Source organism: Penicilliopsis zonata (genome assembly GCF_001890105.1).
Source record: "Penicilliopsis zonata CBS 506.65 unplaced genomic scaffold ASPZOscaffold_1, whole genome shotgun sequence".
Lineage (NCBI taxonomy): Eukaryota > Fungi > Ascomycota > Eurotiomycetes > Eurotiales > Aspergillaceae > Penicilliopsis > Penicilliopsis zonata.
The window spans coordinates 490,945-509,164 of NW_019208911.1; the positions used below are offsets into that span (position 1 = coordinate 490,945).

General features: G+C 51.8%; 10 protein-coding genes across 10 annotated transcripts; 5 read left to right on the forward strand and 5 right to left on the reverse strand.

The window, feature by feature from the left end:
* Positions 1 to 9: 9 nt before the first annotated feature.
* Positions 10 to 1,733, reverse strand: ASPZODRAFT_148084 (hypothetical protein; the record flags this gene model as incomplete). Its single annotated transcript, XM_022725326.1, has 2 exons — positions 10 to 675; positions 744 to 1,733. The coding sequence occupies 2 exons, from the start codon at positions 1,731 to 1,733 to the stop codon at positions 10 to 12; spliced, it is 1,656 nt and encodes a 551-aa protein (XP_022585108.1).
* A 1,332-nt stretch (positions 1,734 to 3,065) lies between these two features.
* Positions 3,066 to 3,500, reverse strand: ASPZODRAFT_11465 (hypothetical protein; the record flags this gene model as incomplete). Its single annotated transcript, XM_022721088.1, has 1 exon — positions 3,066 to 3,500. The coding sequence occupies one exon, from the start codon at positions 3,498 to 3,500 to the stop codon at positions 3,066 to 3,068; it is 435 nt and encodes a 144-aa protein (XP_022585109.1).
* Positions 3,501 to 4,757: 1,257 nt separating this feature from the next.
* On the forward strand, positions 4,758 to 6,245 carry ASPZODRAFT_55029 (hypothetical protein; the record flags this gene model as incomplete). The annotated part of the gene is made up of 4 exons (XM_022728511.1): positions 4,758 to 5,044; positions 5,110 to 5,340; positions 5,418 to 5,772; positions 5,844 to 6,245. 4 exons carry the CDS (start codon positions 4,758 to 4,760, stop codon positions 6,243 to 6,245), a joined length of 1,275 nt encoding a protein of 424 aa, XP_022585110.1.
* A 385-nt stretch (positions 6,246 to 6,630) lies between these two features.
* ASPZODRAFT_218328 (hypothetical protein) lies at positions 6,631 to 7,661 on the forward strand. Its single transcript, XM_022727866.1, has 2 exons — positions 6,631 to 7,384; positions 7,474 to 7,661. Exons 1-2 carry the CDS (start codon positions 6,819 to 6,821, stop codon positions 7,475 to 7,477), a joined length of 570 nt encoding a protein of 189 aa, XP_022585111.1. The 5' UTR covers positions 6,631 to 6,818; the 3' UTR covers positions 7,478 to 7,661.
* A 183-nt stretch (positions 7,662 to 7,844) lies between these two features.
* On the forward strand, positions 7,845 to 10,619 carry ASPZODRAFT_55063 (hypothetical protein; the record flags this gene model as incomplete). The annotated part of the gene is made up of 1 exon (XM_022728515.1): positions 7,845 to 10,619. One exon carries the CDS (start codon positions 7,845 to 7,847, stop codon positions 10,617 to 10,619), a length of 2,775 nt encoding a protein of 924 aa, XP_022585112.1.
* A 27-nt stretch (positions 10,620 to 10,646) lies between these two features.
* Positions 10,647 to 11,907, reverse strand: ASPZODRAFT_218295 (hypothetical protein). The gene is made up of 3 exons (XM_022727865.1): positions 11,793 to 11,907; positions 11,675 to 11,717; positions 10,647 to 11,598 (listed from the first exon to the last, which is right to left on the reverse strand). Exon 3 carries the CDS (start codon positions 11,508 to 11,510, stop codon positions 10,674 to 10,676), a length of 837 nt encoding a protein of 278 aa, XP_022585113.1. The 5' UTR covers positions 11,511 to 11,598; positions 11,675 to 11,717; positions 11,793 to 11,907; the 3' UTR covers positions 10,647 to 10,673.
* A 311-nt stretch (positions 11,908 to 12,218) lies between these two features.
* Positions 12,219 to 12,749, reverse strand: ASPZODRAFT_137761 (hypothetical protein; the record flags this gene model as incomplete). The annotated part of the gene is made up of 1 exon (XM_022724382.1): positions 12,219 to 12,749. The coding sequence occupies one exon, from the start codon at positions 12,747 to 12,749 to the stop codon at positions 12,219 to 12,221; it is 531 nt and encodes a 176-aa protein (XP_022585114.1).
* Positions 12,750 to 13,269: 520 nt separating this feature from the next.
* ASPZODRAFT_126497 (hypothetical protein) lies at positions 13,270 to 14,042 on the forward strand. The gene is made up of 2 exons (XM_022721509.1): positions 13,270 to 13,688; positions 13,756 to 14,042. The coding sequence occupies exons 1-2, from the start codon at positions 13,292 to 13,294 to the stop codon at positions 13,950 to 13,952; spliced, it is 594 nt and encodes a 197-aa protein (XP_022585115.1). The 5' UTR covers positions 13,270 to 13,291; the 3' UTR covers positions 13,953 to 14,042.
* A 1,097-nt stretch (positions 14,043 to 15,139) lies between these two features.
* Positions 15,140 to 16,555, reverse strand: ASPZODRAFT_126498 (hypothetical protein). Its single transcript, XM_022721510.1, has 3 exons — positions 16,411 to 16,555; positions 16,092 to 16,343; positions 15,140 to 16,004 (listed from the first exon to the last, which is right to left on the reverse strand). Exons 1-3 carry the CDS (start codon positions 16,492 to 16,494, stop codon positions 15,195 to 15,197), a joined length of 1,146 nt encoding a protein of 381 aa, XP_022585116.1. The 5' UTR covers positions 16,495 to 16,555; the 3' UTR covers positions 15,140 to 15,194.
* A 123-nt stretch (positions 16,556 to 16,678) lies between these two features.
* On the forward strand, positions 16,679 to 18,142 carry ASPZODRAFT_126499 (hypothetical protein). Its single transcript, XM_022721511.1, has one exon. It carries the CDS (start codon positions 16,935 to 16,937, stop codon positions 18,042 to 18,044), a length of 1,110 nt encoding a protein of 369 aa, XP_022585117.1. The 5' UTR covers positions 16,679 to 16,934; the 3' UTR covers positions 18,045 to 18,142.
* Positions 18,143 to 18,220: the final 78 nt, after the last annotated feature.

Sequence of the window (18,220 nt, forward strand, 5' to 3'; positions counted from 1 at the left end):
AAAAAAGGATTACATCAATACCGCTACCCCGAGAGCGACCAAGCCCATCCAGCTGGGCACCTGCATCCCCCGCGCCATGTTCGTGCTTGAGGCCGTGGCCGCCGACCCCGTCGTCGAGGGGGTCGACGAGGCGCCCCCGCTGCCAGTCGACGTGGCGCTACTCTTCCCGCTCGAGTAGCCGCACAGTCCGGAGCCCTTCATCTGAAAGGTCGGAAAGAAGACACGCGGCTGGCCCTTGTCCATATCGACGGTGATGCTGCCGTTGGTGCCCGCCGTGACGGTCGTGCAACCCGTCACCTCGGTGAGGCTGGTGCCGGCGTCTGCGACGCCGTCGACGATGAGCTTGTAGGCACCTCCTGCGGTGCCCTGGTTGGAGAGCACGGAGATGATCTGCACGCCGTCGGGGCCCTTGCGAGTCACGTACGTCGAGTTGTCTGTGTAGAGCAGCGTGCTGGCGTTGGTCACGTAGTTATCGTCGAGGGTGATGGCGTAGTTGCGCAGCTTGTTCAGCGTCGCTGTCAGCTGGTACAGCGGTGTAGAGGTGTTGTAGTTGGTGCTCCAGATCTCCTGCCGGTTGTATGGTGAGTAGGCACCAGTCAAGTGCTGCTCTTGGCCGTAGTACATCTTGGGGATGCCGTCCGAGAGGATGGTGAAGGCAAGAGCATTCTTGGCGAGCTGCATTATCAATTAGCATGCCGTAGTTGGAAGTAGTTCGCGCTTGCAAATCAGGTTTACAAACTTACAGCCATATCAGGGTCGATGCTGGCGAACCGCTCGTTGTCCTGGTTTTCAATGAAAACCGACAGGTACTGAGGGGAGGAACAAGCAGTGCGCATTGTCTGCACCATTGAGACTAGGCTGGGCATATTTCCTGCCGTAAACGCCTCTAGGATGGTGTAGTACAGAGGATAGTTCTCCAGTCCGCCGGTGTAGCTTTGATAACTGCAGGTGAGATTCGCGTCGTTGTCGTCCACCTCCGCCATAGTGTACACCCCGGCGCTCTGGATGAAGTCCTTGAAAAAGCCAAATTCGATCTGTTTGGCACCATCCAGCCGGATGCCATCGATAGAGTAAGTCGAGACAAGGTTGTTGATCCAGGAGTCCAGAGTGCTCTTGATACCGGAATCAGTGGTCTTGATGCGCGGGGTCGCGACACCCTCGGTGCCAAGCCAGCAGGTGGTGTACTGGGTTGCGTTGTTCCAGTCGGAGATGGTGCAGAAGGGGTCGTAATCTGCGGAGGTGTTGAATGGGGTGAAAACGGAGTAGTCGATCTTGGTTGAGGAGGTCATGTTCGCGTCGCCAATATCGTATGCCATTTCGTTCGCGACAACGTCCACCAGCAGATACATATCGCGCTTGTGCAGCGCAGAAACAAGGCTCTTGAGATCATCCGCCGACCCAAAATGCTCATTCAGGGCGTACAGATCCTGGGGCCAGTAGCCGTGGAAGGCCTCGCCATCGATGGTATCCTGCTCGAGATTCTTATTGACCGGGGAGATCTGAACGGCCGTAAAGCCCATACCCTGGATGTAGTCAAGCTTGTCCACCAGGCCAGCCCAGCTACCACCGCAGTATTTTGTGATGTTGCAAGCAGCGTCGGAATCACCCGACCTGGCGAAGCGGTCGGTGATGACCTGGTAGATCGATCGCATAGCCCATTCATCGTTGGAAGCGGCGTTGGCGGATGCCAGGAAGCCGACAAGGGCCGCTGCTGCGTATTTGAAATTGCCCATGGTGGTCTGTCTACACTTGGTGGCACCGAACGAGTGTGGGTGAACCTCCACAGGAGTACAACGATAAACGACTCGAGATGAAACGAGTGTCAGTGAAAGCGGGTGTTTCACAGTTTAACGAGAGACAGTCATTCAATAGAACATCAAAATTGCATGCCCAGACCTTCTGGCCAAGAAGTTGAAATAGCCGGATGTCAGGGGAATATATTCCCAACAGATAACGGTGGTGGTACCGCATATTATGTAGGTAGGTGAGCATGCCCCATGTGATAAGTCTCTGGGCCGACTGAGACATGCACCTGGCAGGGGATGGGCCGTATCAGACCCGTAGACCCTATCAGTGGTTACCTAGGGTCCATTGCAAAAGACTGCGATTGGAAGCTTCACGAAAGGGTCTCCGTCCAAGGGTCGACCTATGGGTCCATGGCCAAGACTACGAGATGCTAGTTTCGGCGGCTAGCGCACGTCTGGAGATGCTGATAGGGGAGGATGCCAGGGCATGAACAAGAACAAGGATGCATGTAGCCCAAAGGGAGGGAGCGAAAAAACCCCTCTGCGGGCAGAGTTTTGGATGAGTTGCGTGAGCCTTGAGGTCGCGTTCTTGTGCAAGGGGTAATCAGTTAGTCGCGATTCAAAGCGAACCAAGGACCGTGTCATGGCTACTCCGTACTGATTTTAGCTTTAATCTTTGATCAAGCTCAGATCCACCGAACTTACTCTGTAATAATATGGGTTATCGAAAGTGAAAGGAGACCCTTTGCATCCTTTTTATCTGACATGGAGATACTACATACGGAGTAGTAAGGAGTAGCTCGAAATGCCCACTCTGTATTTCCTCAGTACGAAATACTATGCAGGCTCCTTCCTGATCAGCGGGGTCAAGGTCTGTTCTTGCAGCTATCGAGAGTTTGCAGATGCGAAATATTCTATATTCTTCCAGTTTATCGCCATCTAGCCGGATTTTTCTCTAATGGCCAAGTTTGTGGAACGTTGCTGGCTTTGGCTTGATCAACCCCACCGAGTGTTGATATCTCCGCCGACAACTGATTGGTCTGGTTTCTGAGCCATATGTAGTATGGGTTTGTGATTAGTTACCTGTCAGACAAGAGTTGGAAGCTGGACGACCATCCCAATGATGCGGGCTTGAACGAGGATAACAGTTAACTGTACGAGGATGATGGGCTCCGCACTCTGCAGAGGGGGTTGCCTTGAAATCGGTGCTGTCAACCTGTCAGTGCTTTATGCATAGAGAAATAAAGCCCCCGGCAATTATTGGGAAAAAAAAGCAAATAAAATTTTTTTCAAAAATAAGGATCTACCTTTTGAAGATCTTCAAGCTCTCACTTTCTCCTTTGCTTCTTTCATCATTTCTTGTAGTACCTTCATTGCAGCTTCCTCCTTCCCAACAGGAACAAAGATGTGATCATGGAAATATCCGCTGACCACATTCGAGCTGATTCCGTTTTCTGCAAACCGTGTGGCGATCGAAGCAATAAGACCGACTGCTTCTAGACTCGAATGCACGGTGAGGGAGATCTTTCTGCAGGGGAAAGTTGGGTCCAAAAATCCATGTGCTTCTGCGGCTGTCTGTGACGTGATGATGCTGAGTCCTTCTGCCTCTTGAAAGAGCATTTGTGGCTGGAGAGCTTCCAAAGGCAGTGTACTAATAGACTGAGTGGTAGTCAAGAAGACAAACGTCTCAGGGTCCAACGTAGGCCTCATCGACGCCAGTAGAACGGCAAGGTCACTTTCGCCGTGTTGTGTCATCGTGGTTGAATCAAGCAACTGCAAGCAGTCAATAATGCGAGGGAAAAATTCAAAATTACCCAATAGACGCACCTGCTCAATCCCCCCCCCTTTTTTTTCCCCCCCAAAACAAGACAGCTTCAACTGCCAAGGAATGTAATTGGAACGTCTCGTCCTCCAGAACTATTTGGTGATCGCTCAGCGTCTAAGCCCTTCGGTTGGCAAGCAAGAGATGGGGATCGCTTTTCGACCATCAGCAAGGATATTTGATAGTTATACCATCAGAGAGTGTCTCAGTTACCTGGTTCAATTGGAAGAACTAATTCCTCTGTTCCAAGTGACTAGACAGAAAGTGCCTCCCAGACTCTTCGGCCTCAAAACATACTGGCGGGGCGGCGGAAAGCGGTGTAAAAAGCGGTGATTATTCTGCCATATCTCTCGCCTTCTCTGCTTGGAGTCCATCTCCATCTTCAGCTCCCCAAGGCCTTTTAGGGGGTTGTCGATGGCTTTTGATGAGTTTCTCTCTGTAGCCGGTCTTTGAGAAATGTGCCAGGTGAGAGTTCTCAGATGGAGAAGCGGACGGTCTTTGCCTGTGACCAATGCCATGGTCACAAGCTGAAATGCACACCTCTGTCTCAGGGGTGTTCACGCTGCAACAGTATGTACGGGCTGAGCTTTGGATTTGGGGAAGTCGAGGAAGAGTTTTGCTGAGTTTAGCTTCCAGGGCTTGGGGTCCGATGTACCTCCGTCCGTTTTGTCAAGAAACGTGGGAGGAAGCCGGCTAGGCTGCCAACGAAGCTCTCTCTGACGTCGGTGTTGGTGAGTTCCCTCTTAACTAGACTGTGTAGATCGATTGGATTCAAAACATCCTCACCATCGTATAGAATGCTCCTGACTATCCTGTCCTCGATTATGCCCGGGATCTGCCCATTTTCAAGCAGGATGGAGACCACACAAGGTCCGTACGGGCTACACCAAGAGTCTGGCGTTGAACCTTTAAAACCAGCGTGCTTATTCTGCTTCTAGCAACTCTAGACTCCGAATCACACGATACGAGGCGTGTCGGCTACTAGAGCTATTCTTTGACTCGCCTAACCGTGATTTCCACACTCTGTTGATTCGAAAACAGAGAATCCTTGATCTGCGGGCTCCGCGTTCAACATCGCCAATATTGCTTTTGTCGATCCTTTGTAAGTTGAAGGAAAGCTGCTGTTAGGCATACGTCTTTAGACCTAACTTTTGCTCGTAGGTATTGCATGTTTCACCCAGCAGGCCGATATGTCACCGACCTTAGCTGGCAGGAGCCTTGGTGAGCTCATAGCTCTGCGCCGGTATTTGTTCGATGAACTCGTCCGTAGATTCCACTTACGAACGCTGCCTGACACTCACCATATCCTTGATGATGCCCTTACGGCATGTATTATCACAAGTATTGCTCCAAGCGAGCAGTCAGTTGAATCCAGTCTGCAATACTGGCTCGTTTTTCTCAAGTTTATCACTCAAAAGATGAATCTACACATTGATGCTCCGGGACTTAGCGATGAAGACCGGGAGGAACGACACAGGTAGCAAGCGTCCGAATTACTTTTATTGAAGCTGCACTGACATCTTTTTCCTGGCTTTCTCCTAGATTATGGTGGGCTGTCTATATCATCGACCGCCATTCGGCTTTGTCATTCAACAACCGTCCCTGTATTCCGGATAAAGAATGCCATCAACTTCCGACTCCTTGCTCGGACTTGCTATGGAACAACATGGGCCCTTTATTCGAGGGGTTGGATGCAAGTGAATGCATAAGGCCACCTTTAGGATATGATGTGCAAAGCTTGGATATATTTGGAGTTTTCTTACCTCTCTCGAAGTGGGTTTGTTTCCAGCCACATGCCTCAGAAGCAGTAAACTAGAGGGAATGGTTCTTTAATAACTGCCTCGTTACAGGATATTAGGTGAAATACTTGAGTATCATTCTCTGCTTGAGAATTCGCCGCTCAATGCAGACAAAAATCTTCTACATGCCATCCGGGAAACAATTGAAATCCACCTTGGCCATTGGTATCGATCTTTTAAACAATCAGTTGGCTTGGAATTCTGCGATATTGCGCAGCCAGAGCCCAGCTCTGCCGCACCCACAAAGCAGTATCCCAAGGTAGCATATTACGGGCTGCACATGTACCATTGTATGTTCATTCTGTTATATGGTTTGATGGACGTTGTCCGCATGTACGAGGATCTCGAATGGCAAGCATCCTCCGATTTTATCATTGTCGGTGAACATGCCATGGCCTGCGCCAGCGTATGGACCCCTTGTCTAACCCTGTCCACATGTGCTCAGATAAGGTGTATGAAGAAGTAACCGTATTCTAGGTCGCAAAACACATACTTCTCGTTGACCCTCAGCTGCTTTTCATGTATCGATACTTCGGCACCTACCTGCTCCAGTCTTCCTTCATTTTTCTTATCCTTGCTCAAAAGCTGGGCCATAGATCGGACACTCTCATTCTGGGCAACTGCTCCATCAATTTGCAGGTTCTCGATACCTTTGTAAAGACTACGAACATGGATTACCAGCGTACCTTTGCAAAGCTTTTACGCAAGGTGCTTTCCAGCCAGCTCAACACGCCCGACGACACCTCTGCAAGTCCCAAGCCTTCAACCGGTGACACAGCGGGAGAGTCTGCCACATTGGACCCGGAGATGCTCCGATATAGGTGGACAGCAGGGCACAGAGGTCTCTGGGCCAATTCTGTGCCAGGTGACCTAAGCTGAATGGATTCATATTGGCATTCAGGTATATATATCTATGTCTGTTAGCTCTTTTCCGGGGGGGTTTGTTCAACTCCATACCTTTAGCCAAGAGTGCCTTTACATGAGTGGGTATTCAGTCTGGGTATATCATTCAATCAGGATCAGACCCTCTATGAAGAGAGTTGCTTTGAGGTTCACTGTCGTCTTTATTCTGGACGAAGGACATATATCCGTCATAATGGATTCGATACCCAGCAGAATACCGGAGTTTGAGTCCGAGAAAGCAATTAAAGCATGGATTGGTGATATCCTGTGATGATAACCTATAAAATAGAACTAAAACAGTGGAGTAGTAGAAAGAAGTAGATGGTTTTATCTTCACTCACAGAATCTCACCTTCAATTTTGGCCGTTACCGGCTTTCCTACGCGGAACCGGGAAAAGAAACACAAACAGTTAAAGCCATCCAGGATCCCCCTGTTTCTTCTCTCTCTTCTCTCTCTGCCTCTCCCTCATATTCTTTTCCTTGTCAAAATAGATCTGATCCAAAGATTTATTACCATTACCTGCCTCGCTATCAAGTATTACACTCACAATGGCTACCGTCCTCCTCCTCCTGGACCTCCAGAACGGCATCACCGACCGCTTCCCCAAAGAATACATGGAACCGTACCTCGCTCGCGTGGCCCTGGTCGTGCAGAAAGCCCGCGAAGCCGGTATCCAGGTTGTACATGTCGTTTCCAGCTTCCGACCGGGATACCCTGAGCTCTGCGCGCGCAACACTTCAACCGCCCGTGTGTTAGCCCTGGGCAACAACGCCTTCGTGCAGGGCGACTCCTCGACTGGGATTCACACGGCCGTGGCCCCCGTCCAGAGCGAGGTGGTGGTGGCCAAGCACCGCGTGTCGGCGTTTGCCAGCACAGATCTCGACATGGTGCTTCGTTGCGCGGGCGTCGAGAACGTGGTCATCGCAGGGCTGATCACCAGCGGGGCCGTGCTGTCTACCGTGCGCCAGGCGGCAGATCTGGACTACGGCATCACCGTTTTGAAGGATCTGTGCATGGATCGTGATCCTGAGGTGCACCAGGTGCTCACTGAGAAGGTGTTTGCTCGTCACACTGTTGTCTCGGGCGAGGAATGGGTTGCTGGACTGAAGAGCGAGTGAGCGAGTGAGCGAGTCGGTATACAGTACTTGAAGGAGACTTTCTTCCCTTGAATTCCTCTGCTAATCAATTATTTTCATTATCTAGTTAATCAAGAAGCCTGAGGAGCAAAATGCCATTTCCTATATGCTATCTATCCTCGGTTATTATTCGATTCGGCTATTACCAGTCATTGTTCATAACGTTCATAACGACATACGGACCTGGAGTACTTCATATTTTCCTGTCCAATAAACTAGCCAGTGAATATACCTAGTTTCCACTGTTTACTGTATATTTCTATGCATAACTTCTCCAGTATTTTCATTATTTAACCGAGATTTCCCCGCCGACTTGGCTCGGTCTTTCGTGAGAATGTCCCCCGAGGCAGCTGTATAATGCGGGGGACTCGAAAAGAAAAGAGGGAATGGAAAAAGGAACCTTTGTTTTGTTTTCCTTGTCTAACTAACTGATCTACCATGTCTTCTTCATTGACTGTCTCAGCACCCACTGTTGAACACCATCCGACCGGCTTCGGCATCGACACTGCCTGCCCCCGTCTGTCGTGGCGGTTTCTCACCCCTCCCGATTCCATCCCCGAAGCCTGGGAACAGACAGCCTACGACGTCGAGATCGTCCGGAAGGAAGAGTCAGCAGAAGCAGAATCATACCATATCGCTAGCAACGAGTCCTCGCTGGTCCCCTGGCCGAGCACCCCGCTGCAATCCCGCGAGCAGGCCCGTGTGCGTGTGCGAGCGTACGATAATAGCAACCCCGCCCGCCCGACGGACTGGTCGCCCTGGGTAATCGTGGAATGTGCCCTTCTAGACAAGAAAGAGTGGAAGGCCGTGCCGATCACAAGTCAAGTGAAACATCTCGGTGCAAATGGTTCGCTGCGACCCGTTCGGTTTCGTCGGACGTTCTCTCTCCCGACCGATACAACAGCGACAGGGAGAGCCCGGCTGTACATCACCAGTCTGGGCGTGTACCGCGCGTTCGTCAATGGGAAGCGCGTCGGCGACCACTGCATGGCGCCCGGGTGGACGAGCTACCGCCACCGTCTGAATTACCAGGTGTTTGACGTCGCCTCGCTGCTGGACCCTACAGGGCCGAATGTGCTTGCCGTCGAGGTCGCGGAGGGCTGGTACGCTACACGGCTGGCGTTCGCTGGCGGGAAGCGGTGCATCTACGGTGACGAGGTCGGGGTCATCGCTCAGCTAGAGGTTGGGTCTTCGTTCACTCTCGTCTCGGATGCCTCGTGGTCATGTCAGGCTAGCGCGATCACGAGCAGTGAAATCTACGATGGAGAGGTGTACGACGCCCGAGAAGAGACTGTCGGCTGGAACGAATCGGTTATCCAGTCCGATGGAGAAGACAGTCACAGTCAAGGCTGGGCCCCGGTGCGCGAGCTGGCGTTTCCTCAGGCCCGGCTCATCGCCCCGAATGCACCCCCTGTAAGAGTGACCGAAGAGGTCAGCCCCGTGGCGATCATCAACACTCCGTCCGGGAAGACGGTGCTGGATTTCGGCCAGAATCTGGTGGGAAGGCTACTGGTACGCTCTCTGCACAAGCCTCACGGCCACCGTGTGTCATTTGGACATGCCGAAGTCCTCGAGAACGGTGAGCTGGGCACCCGCCCGCTGCGGGATGCCAAATGCAGGGACGAGATTATATTCGCCGACACGCCACTGGAGAACTGGTCGCCTCAGTATACCTTCCATGGTTTCCGGTACGTGCAGGTGGACGGGTGGACGCCTACCGACGCGGAAAACCCGCTTAGTCTCAGCAGTGTGTGCGCCCAGGTTCTGCATTCGGACCTGCGGCGCACGGGCTGGTTCTCCTGCTCGCACCCAATGGTCAACAAGCTGCACGAGAACGCGTGGTGGAGTATGCGCGGCAACTTCCTCTCCGTGCCGACGGACTGCCCGCAGCGCGACGAGCGGCTGGGCTGGACGGGCGACATCCAGGTGTTTGCTCCCTCGGCGAGCTTCCTGTACCATACGGCCGGCATGCTGGGCGACTGGCTACAGGATCTCTCCGTAGAGCAGCTGCTAGACAGCAAGAGCAAGGCCATTCCGCCCTTCGTCGTGCCAAACGTGCTGGACGCGCTGCAGGATGTGGTGCAGGACCTCTGGCCCGAATTCCCGCAGGCCGTCTGGGACGACGTCACCGTACTGACCCCTTGGACACTTTACCGCTCCTACGGTGACGTCGACCTCCTGCGCCGCCAGTACCCCAGCATGCAGGCCTGGGTGGACCGGGGTGTCGCCCGAGGAGACGACGGTCTATGGGACCCCGAGTTGTGGCAGCTGGGCGACTGGCTAGATCCCACCGCACCCCCCGACGAGCCCGGCAATGCCCGCACGAACGGCACGCTGGTGGCAGACGCATACCTCGTCCACGTCACCTCCGTCCTTGCACAGATCAGCACCCTCCTCGGCGAGACAGACAATGCCACCCGCTACGAAGCTGACGCCCGCCGGCTCAAGACCACCTTCCAGCACAAATACATCGCCCCCTCGGGCCTACTGGCCGGCGACACGCAGACCGCGCTCAGCCTGGCTATCATGTATGAGCTGCACGCAAACCCGGAACAGACAGCCGCCGCCGCCAAGCGGCTGGCCCTCCTCGTCCGGCTGAGCAAGTTCCGCGTGTCGACAGGGTTCGCAGGCACGCCTATCATCACGCACGCCCTGAGCCGCACAGGGAACCACCAGCTCGCGTACCGCATGCTGCTGGAGAAGAACAACCCGTCGTGGATGTACCCGATCCGCATGGGGGCCACGACCATCTGGGAACGATGGGACAGCATGCTGCCCGACGGGTCCGTGAACCCGGGCGAAATGACAAGCTTCAACCATTACGCTTTGGGGTCCGTGATCGCCTGGCTGCACGAGTACGTCGCCGGCATCTCCCAGCTGGACCCAGGTTGGAAAACCTTCCGCGTCGCCCCCATCCCTGGTGGAACCATCACCTCCGCCCAGGCAGCGTATGAGACACCCTACGGCCGGGCCGAGACTCGCTGGCAGATCGTCGATGGAGACCAGTTCGAGCTGCACGTCTCTGTGCCCCCCAACAGTACTGCGCTGGTCATCCTTCCGCATGAGTGGGAGGGGACCGTCATGCCCGACACGGGACGATGGGTCGGGTCAGGATCCCATTCTTTCCACAGTCGGTGGAGCAATACGCTGCACTGGCCTCCTAAGACATTATGGACTCCATTGGGGGGTGAAGAGGCGTTATCAATTGTTTAAGACAATTAACTGGTTCTGTATATAGATATTTAACCAATATAGAACCAAAATAAATCATGTTGCCAGCGAAACAATAATCTTGGAAGCAACCTGGTTGATATGCGCGTACGGCTTCACCACCACTCCCCCCTCCTCCCTCTCGAGATCCTTGAAATTAAACTCGGCAACGACGGTGCTCTTGAACGGCGCCGGCGGGTTCGCCCAAACATGGTGCACTGCGTTGTGGAGCGTGGGGATCTCAATGACATTGTATCCCTCGCCGGCGGCGTGGCGCATGAGAAGATGCGCTGTGGTTTTCATGAGCTTGAAGCCTTCGTAGTCTGCGCGTGTGGAGGTGCCGTTGCGCATGAGCTTGCGAGTAGTGGTAGCATCAGTCTCAGGCTTAGTGTCGGTGGTAGTATCGTTTTCTGTTTTCTTTCGTATGTCCAGCACGTCGAGTTGGTGCATCACCTCCCCGTACGCGGGCAACGCGGCCAAAAGGGAGGTCAGTTTGCTTTCGTCGAGTGGGTGAGCTGCATCGTACGCGACCGCGATGGAAACGAGCGGGAAATCCATCTGGTGCAGGAGCTGCTCGCCTGTGGCCGTTTCATCGGTCATATCCCAGTGCAGGGCGCCGCCGGTCTTCTCAGATTCAGGATATCGAAACACGTATTCTTTGTCGAACACGCCGAAGGACATGCCGGACTCGATCTGGTGCTGGATGAGGTAGTCTGCCCCCGCAAACCCATCGTAGAGCCGCCGGGCCTTGTTTTCAGGGTACAGAATCGGCCAGACGGGCGAGTGGAAGGTGTTGGTGTGCATGATGATCGCCTTCGCCCAGTCGAGGTGTGCGGGCTCAAGGCGCCGGATTTCGAACCGCGGGTTCAGGCTCGTGGGTGTCTCTTTCGCCATGGTGGTGATGGGTGGATTAGATTATGGGTTGGGTTGTTTGGGAAGTGGGGGGAAGTTATCTATTTATCTTTGTCTTAGGTCAAACAGACTAGAAGAATAAAATGGACATTAGTAGTGCTCACTGCTGGCTGATGCAACATCAGGTGGATAGCTGGTAAGCTTACTGACAGGGGGTATCATGGGGTAACCCAGGTAGTCATTGTATTTCTACAGACGAGATCAGTCGAAGAATATAAGATGTAACTGATTATTTTATTGATGAGAAAGCTTTTTTTGACTTACTATAAGTATTCACAGGTTTAATGAAAAGAATCCATTTTTAAGCCAACTTCATATCCATGTTTCTGTAGATTTATTGATTTTGTTGATTAGTTATAGATCAGACCGTTGTTAAGGCCCCCTGCTTATAGTAAGATGGTTAACTCCAGGCCAATTGCAGGGCCTGTTGCAGGCAAGGGAAATGAAACATGATAAATCAAAGAAAAGAAATCCCGAGTTCTCTGGGTAGATGATCTAAAATTCAAAGTTAGCAAAGACAAACACAATAAACGATGTTACTATGAGGGGATTCAGGAGACCAGCAACTGGGTCAAAGCACGAGCGAGCCTTCGTAGTGGCCCCTTGAGACATAATAGGGTCCACAGCCGTTATTAATCACAGATAAGACACAGATCCTTTCAAAGGTAAGTCCACGTGGGATCTTTGCTGTCACAATGGTGGACGGGTTGCAGTGAAGGTCATCGGGGCGGTGCCGTGCTCGGTAAGAATCCGGATCAACAGGTTGATTGTGTCTTCCTGGAACCAGCCGTCTTGAGAAGAGTGTCCCTCTTTCACAGTGCTCGCCTCGAGTACGATCTCCTGGCAGTTTTTCAGCTTCAAGATGTCATCTCGAAGCTGGGCCAGATCGGACATGGACAGCGAGTCCATGGTTTGCGTAATGTAGGGATCTCGCTGGATGAAGAACAGACCGATCTTGTCGGGGTAATTAGTGAAGATCAGCTTTCGAGGAAAGCTGCTCAGAAAGCCATCCTGAGCGATCTCGTGGAGCTCTGCGAGGGACGCCCTAGAGAAATTGACGGTCAGACACTTGTAAGCCTTTTCAGCAAAGGTGGGGAGGAAGGCGATCTGAGAGAAAGTCTTGTTGGTCAGTCGGAGGGATCGCAAATCCTCCAGGTCGAGGTTCTTACCGATCAGCTCAATGAGCGGGACGAGGCTGTCGAGGCTGGTGTTAGAGAACATCTTGAGTGAACAAATGAGGTAGTGATAAAGTACTCGCAGCGCTAGGTAGAAGAGGTGTGTATCGAGGAAGAGAGGATAGTCGTTGTGTAGATAGTATAGATGAGGATGGGAGGAGTACAAGAGCAGTACTTATAGTAGTCCTAGACAGAATTATGGGTTAATTTTCTCTATCATGAATAGAACAGATTAGTTATCTACCTGCTTTGTTCTTCTTTGACAATATCTTTGTCCTCACTGCCCTCTTGTTGGGATTTGTGTATCTTAGTAGCTCCCTTTGTTAGACTTATCTTTGTTTAATAATAAAGAAACAAACCTATATTGTCCTCAGTCAAGATAAGAGTATAAATGCCTATTGTAATTCATTGTCCTACAAGTTCAAAGAGACAAAAGAGATGGTTGCTTTTTGTGGCCTTGACGTAGAGCTGCAGGCACGGGACCTGCCAGACGCGACGTCCACTTCCATCTTAGCTCTGACACGACGCGCAACAACGACAAACACGACAGACAATCGAACCAATTCAACAAAGCCTTGTTTCCTCGAGATGGACAATGGGATTAGCAAAGACTTGCTCCTCGAAATTGACAGCTTACAGCAGCTTACCCAAGCAATCTACGACGCCCCGGAAAGCCGTCTGAAAACCATTCTGAGAGATCTTTGTATCCAGTTGCCTGCTGCTAGAGAAGCAGTAGCACGGCATCTGCTGGTGACCGAAGACCGAATCAAAGAGAAGGCCGACTCGTCTGATGATGATGGGAGTGAAGACGAGGACTCTGAAGAGTCCGATGATTCCGATGAGTCTAGAGAACCCGAGGTTAAACCACAGACTCCCGTGAAAATGGGCTCCAAGCGACTCAGACCACGATATGGGATTTGTGAGAATTGCGACGAGGAATTTGATTTGACCACTAATAGTAAGAGGAGCTGTCGCTATCACCCTGGTAAGTCTGGTTCTATACCTTATAATCTGGCTGGTCGCAGTGTATAGTGCTAAAGAACAACATACAGAGTATTCAGAGCCCGATTATGACTACTTTGTCGACCATGATGAGGCCATCCATGGCATAATCGATAGTCCCGATATGCGGGAGGAATATCCCGAGGGATATATATATCCATGTTGCAATCGAAGGGGGGACGAGGAGCCCTGTACGCGGGATTGGCACATTGATGCTTCCTCGAAGAGGTGCAGATTGGATAATTGAACATATCTTCCGTGTTTCCTATTTTTGTGTTCGTTTTGTGTTTGTTTTATATAAGATCATATAGCTAGAGTGATAATCAAGACCATGGAGCGTGTACCGATATATCTTTCTTGGATCAAAAACTGGGAGAGACTATAGTTGTTTATATCTGGCGAAGTCTGTACATATGTAGAGAACCCCTACAGCTGTTTGACAGCAAGACCTCATCTATCAAGAGTAATATACCATATTTATAGCGATGTAATGCAACTTTAGAGCTCTCTCATCCTTATAGATACCTCAATCCACGTTATCCATCTTCAAGGGGGCAGCGTACCCCCCCAAGGACCCTAGGCAGTGTACCTGGCCTAAGCCTGTTCCCAACCCTCCCAACGCCCGTTTCAGGCCTGAACAAAGTGAGAGCAACCCCCCCCCCCCCTCCCCCAATCCCCTCCTCCAGCCAATCCAACTCTTCCATAGCCCCAGCAAACATATAACTCACTGTTCCCCCCCCCTTTCAACCTAGCTAAAGCGTTGTGGTCGACTGGGCCAACTCTCTAACTGCGAACTGGTGTCAGCCAGCTCTCTCTCCTCTTGAGAGCCTTTCGCGTTCAGGGTCGTCAGTTCGAGCCGTCCACAAGTCTCTCCAGGAAATGGAATTTTCCCTCCACCGACGGGTTCAGGGCGTCTTCCAGGAGAGCACTAATAGCGCTACGCTTCTCCATTCCTGGATCGCAGACGATAGTTCTTACATCGACAAGCGAAACAAGGGGACGGGCAACTATGGTCAGACGAGGGCCCTATCGTTCTAACCTGGTCCCGTCAGAGCGAGGCATTGGAGCGATCACAATTGGATTAGCTAGGTTGGCCTTTTTTTTTGTATATATATAGAAGAGAATATATATACAATATATTCGTAGTAAAGAAATATATGTTAATTTTGTTAGGAGAAGAACAAAATCTATATGAAATATATGCAGAGTTTATTTAGTTTTGTGCTCTGTTGAGGTGAGTGAGGTTGTTGATATTTCCGTTTTGGGTAATTCCCAACTGACCCTCGCGTTGCAAATCTGCAGTGCAGCCCTTACTAATTAAAACACCACAGAGTGCTCTGATAAGTCTTACTTTTTCGAAAGAAACTTGAAAGAAAATCTTCTATAATTAATTGCAATAAGAGACAGCGACTACATATGCATGTCTGGAGTGAGGCCAAAAGTAGATAAGACTTTCTCATTCGTTACTAGTTTTATGCTAGCCAGATGCTTAATAAACCGAGGAAAAGAGAATACTCTTGGGGAACTGTAGAACAAGCTGGATGTCCATATCGTATCCATGCTGCTCTTCCAGATACCGACAGATCGCCTGCCCCTCCAGGACCGCCCGGGGCGTAAGCCACCAGACTCCAATATTACAGACCTTGGCGTACCAACACGCCAAAAGGAGCAGGGCGCGCGGGTCTTTGCGTAGCAGCAGTTGCTGAAGCTCGTGGCTTATGTTCATCCGGAACGCGGCAAAGCTTAGGATTGTCGTGATCACCGGACAGTTGCGGTCGAGCACCTCAGCCAGCTCGATCGCGGCGGTATGGTAGGGATTTCGCCTGCTATCCGAATCCCCGTCAAGGTGGAAGACCCGAGAGAACCATTTCGGGATTGATTCAAAGTCGACCTTTGCCGGCGACTGCGGGAGCAGCTCATCCTCGTGCTGGAAGGACAGGATCTGGAACACCGGGTCGGCATCCCACTCGTTCCCAGCGAGTTTGTGGACCTCGTGTTTCCCAGTATTCATCAACAGCCAGTCGAGGTCGGACGTGGACGCGGCACGCAGAGGCCACGCTTGCTCGGGGGTATCGGCGTTCGGATAGGTGTAGACTATGATGGAGAAAATGGTGGCTACCGTCCAGAGGGGGATGTATTCCTCGCGGCGGAGAGGCAGCAACAGCCGACTGTTGAATGCCGACAGGGCGCGGTACCAATGATACGCCTCCGAAGTGGAGAGTCTTGTGCTAGACACTCCAGTCAGGTAGCGCTCATGCATAAGCGTCAGGGTCGAGATTGCGTCCATCAGAATTGGATTCTAAAAATATTTATAACCCAGTCAGCTCTCCTCCCCTACGTACTTGCCTACCTACCTAGCCGGACTAGATGGATATCAAAAACATACCGTCCGAGCAAGTGCAACGATCTCCTTCTGGAAGACCTGCAAACGCCTCCCTGCGCTGATGGTAAGCGCTGTACGCATCTGGAACTTGTCCAGGATCTGTTCCTTCTGATTCGGCCAGTAAGACACACTCGGGGGAAGCTTGAAAACGATCTCATTCTCGGTGGAGACTTGTAAGTCTGATTTCCCATCGTCATAGTTGCACGTCACCCCATATGCGATACATTGTCGACAGCCTGGTTTGGTCTCATCGCACTGCTCAGGGGTCAGATACAAGACTGACACTATTATTGCCACCACCAGCAAGTGTACCACCACACACCTTCACGCTGCGGAGCTTGCAGTTACGACACCCATTCCGCGACTTCTTATGGCGTCTCAGCGTGCGGCGGGTGGTAGATGCCATCGATGTCCCGTCGGCTTTCCCATTCTCTGCTCTGAAAGCGAGACAAAGCAGTCGTGTTGGTGAGATGGAGGAGGCAAGAGGGACTTAAAGCGAGCGTTGAGTGTTAATTGCGGCGCTAACCCGCTCTCGGATTTGGAGACGGAGCAATTCTTCTGCCCGACTCCATCCCTCCAGCTACAGGGTTATCGATTGGCTACAGCAAACGTCAGGCCGATATGATCTCAAAATAACTGGGGGTGTGAGATCATGGATCTGAAGGCTAAAAGAGAGTGCAATGATGATGGGAAAGGGTAGAGGAGGATGTGTGTGAGTTGCTTAAATTCAGGAGTCCTCGCTGATGAAAGTAGGTACTAAGGAATGATCTCCAAGCAGGTTCAATACCACTATAACTACAGTACTGATTGTTTTCTATTTCTAATATCCATTAATTGTTTTCTATAATGCCTACAAACAATGCAGCTTGGTTGAATAAGCCGAAGGGCACCCCTCTTGTGGTCAAGTCGGCTCCCTATACGTCTCCCGGCGAGGACGAGATCGTGGTCAAGAATGGAGCGGTCGCGATCAATCCCATCGACTGGGTGTTACAAGCGTCTGGGACGACCCTCATGTACAGCTGGCTACCGGACCCGTGCATCATGGGCTCAGACGTCGCCGGCGAGGTGGTCGAGGTCGGGTCTAGCGTGACACGATTCAAGGTCGGCGATCGGGTGCTGGGATACGCTCTGGGACGTGAGGAGAAACGTAACCGGGTGGCCGAATGTGGGTTCCAGACATACACCGTGCTGCTCGAGGACATGGTCACTCCGATCCCCAGCGATATGTCATACGAGACCGCGTCAGTGATTCCCCTGGGATTTTCCACTGCCGCCTGCGGGTTGTTCCAGAAAGACCAGCTTGGATTGGCCCTACCGACGCTAGACCCGACACCCAAGGGCCAGACAGTGCTCGTCTGGGGCGGCTCAACCAGTGTTGGGTGCAATGGTATCCAACTCGCCGTCGCCGCCGGCTATGAGGTGTTCACGACCGCCTCGCCCAAGAACTTCGATCTCGTCCGCAAGCTCGGCGCCTCGCAGGTGTTTGATTACCGCAGCCGCACCGTTGTCGCAGACATCATCCAGGCCTTCAAGGGCAAGATCGCCGCGGGAGCGCTCTCCGTCGGCCACGGAGCCGCCGACGCCTGCATGGCAGTCCTTGCCCACTGCGAGGGGAACCGCTTCGTCGCCATGGCTACCTACCCGGTGCCATCGCCACCACCCAAGGTGCTTCCGTTGCCCCGTACGATTTTCACCTATATGTCGTGGATCCTGATCAACACGATCAAGTCGAAATTCACCGGTGTGCGCTACAAGTTCATCTTCGGCTCGACTCTCGCGTTCAATGAAGTTGGAAAGGCCATGTTTCAGGATTTCCTCCCTGACGCGCTCGCCAAAGGCAAATACATCGCTGCGCCGGATCCAATGGTGATAGGCAAAGGCCTGGACCAGATCCAGGCAGCGTTAGATCTGCATAGAAAGGGTGTTTCTGCTCGAAAGATTGTCGTATCTCTTTGATTGATTGATTATTTATGGTAATTATGGAAATGACCGACAGCTGTGATTATCATCAGCCAGGAAAGGCCATATATAGACGTCTAATCCAATTTTAATCTTATATTTCAAATGCAAGTTTGATGTGCAGTAGGTTGTGAAGATGTATTAGATATTGGTATATATGCAGTATGTACTTG

What these genes read in the sequence shown, in the direction of transcription:
- ASPZODRAFT_218328 (XM_022727866.1), top strand. Translation starts at nt 6,819, where the DNA reads ATGGCTACCGTCCTCCTCCTCCTGGACCTCCAGAACGGCATCACCGAC.
- ASPZODRAFT_218295 (XM_022727865.1), bottom strand. Translation starts at nt 11,510, where the DNA reads ATGGCGAAAGAGACACCCACGAGCCTGAACCCGCGGTTCGAAATCCGG.
- ASPZODRAFT_126497 (XM_022721509.1), top strand. Translation starts at nt 13,292, where the DNA reads ATGGACAATGGGATTAGCAAAGACTTGCTCCTCGAAATTGACAGCTTA. An exon ending in GAGCTGTCGCTATCACCCTG is followed by an intron (nt 13,689 to 13,755) that starts GTAAGTCTGGTT and finishes AACAACATACAG; the next exon opens with AGTATTCAGAGCCCGATTAT.
- ASPZODRAFT_126498 (XM_022721510.1), bottom strand. Translation starts at nt 16,494, where the DNA reads ATGGCATCTACCACCCGCCGCACGCTGAGACGCCATAAGAAGTCGCGG. An exon ending in GCAAGCTCCGCAGCGTGAAG is followed by an intron (nt 16,344 to 16,410) that starts GTGTGTGGTGGT and finishes ACCCCTGAGCAG; the next exon opens with TGCGATGAGACCAAACCAGG. An exon ending in TCGTTGCACTTGCTCGGACG is followed by an intron (nt 16,005 to 16,091) that starts GTATGTTTTTGA and finishes AAATATTTTTAG; the next exon opens with AATCCAATTCTGATGGACGC.
- ASPZODRAFT_126499 (XM_022721511.1), top strand. Translation starts at nt 16,935, where the DNA reads ATGCCTACAAACAATGCAGCTTGGTTGAATAAGCCGAAGGGCACCCCT.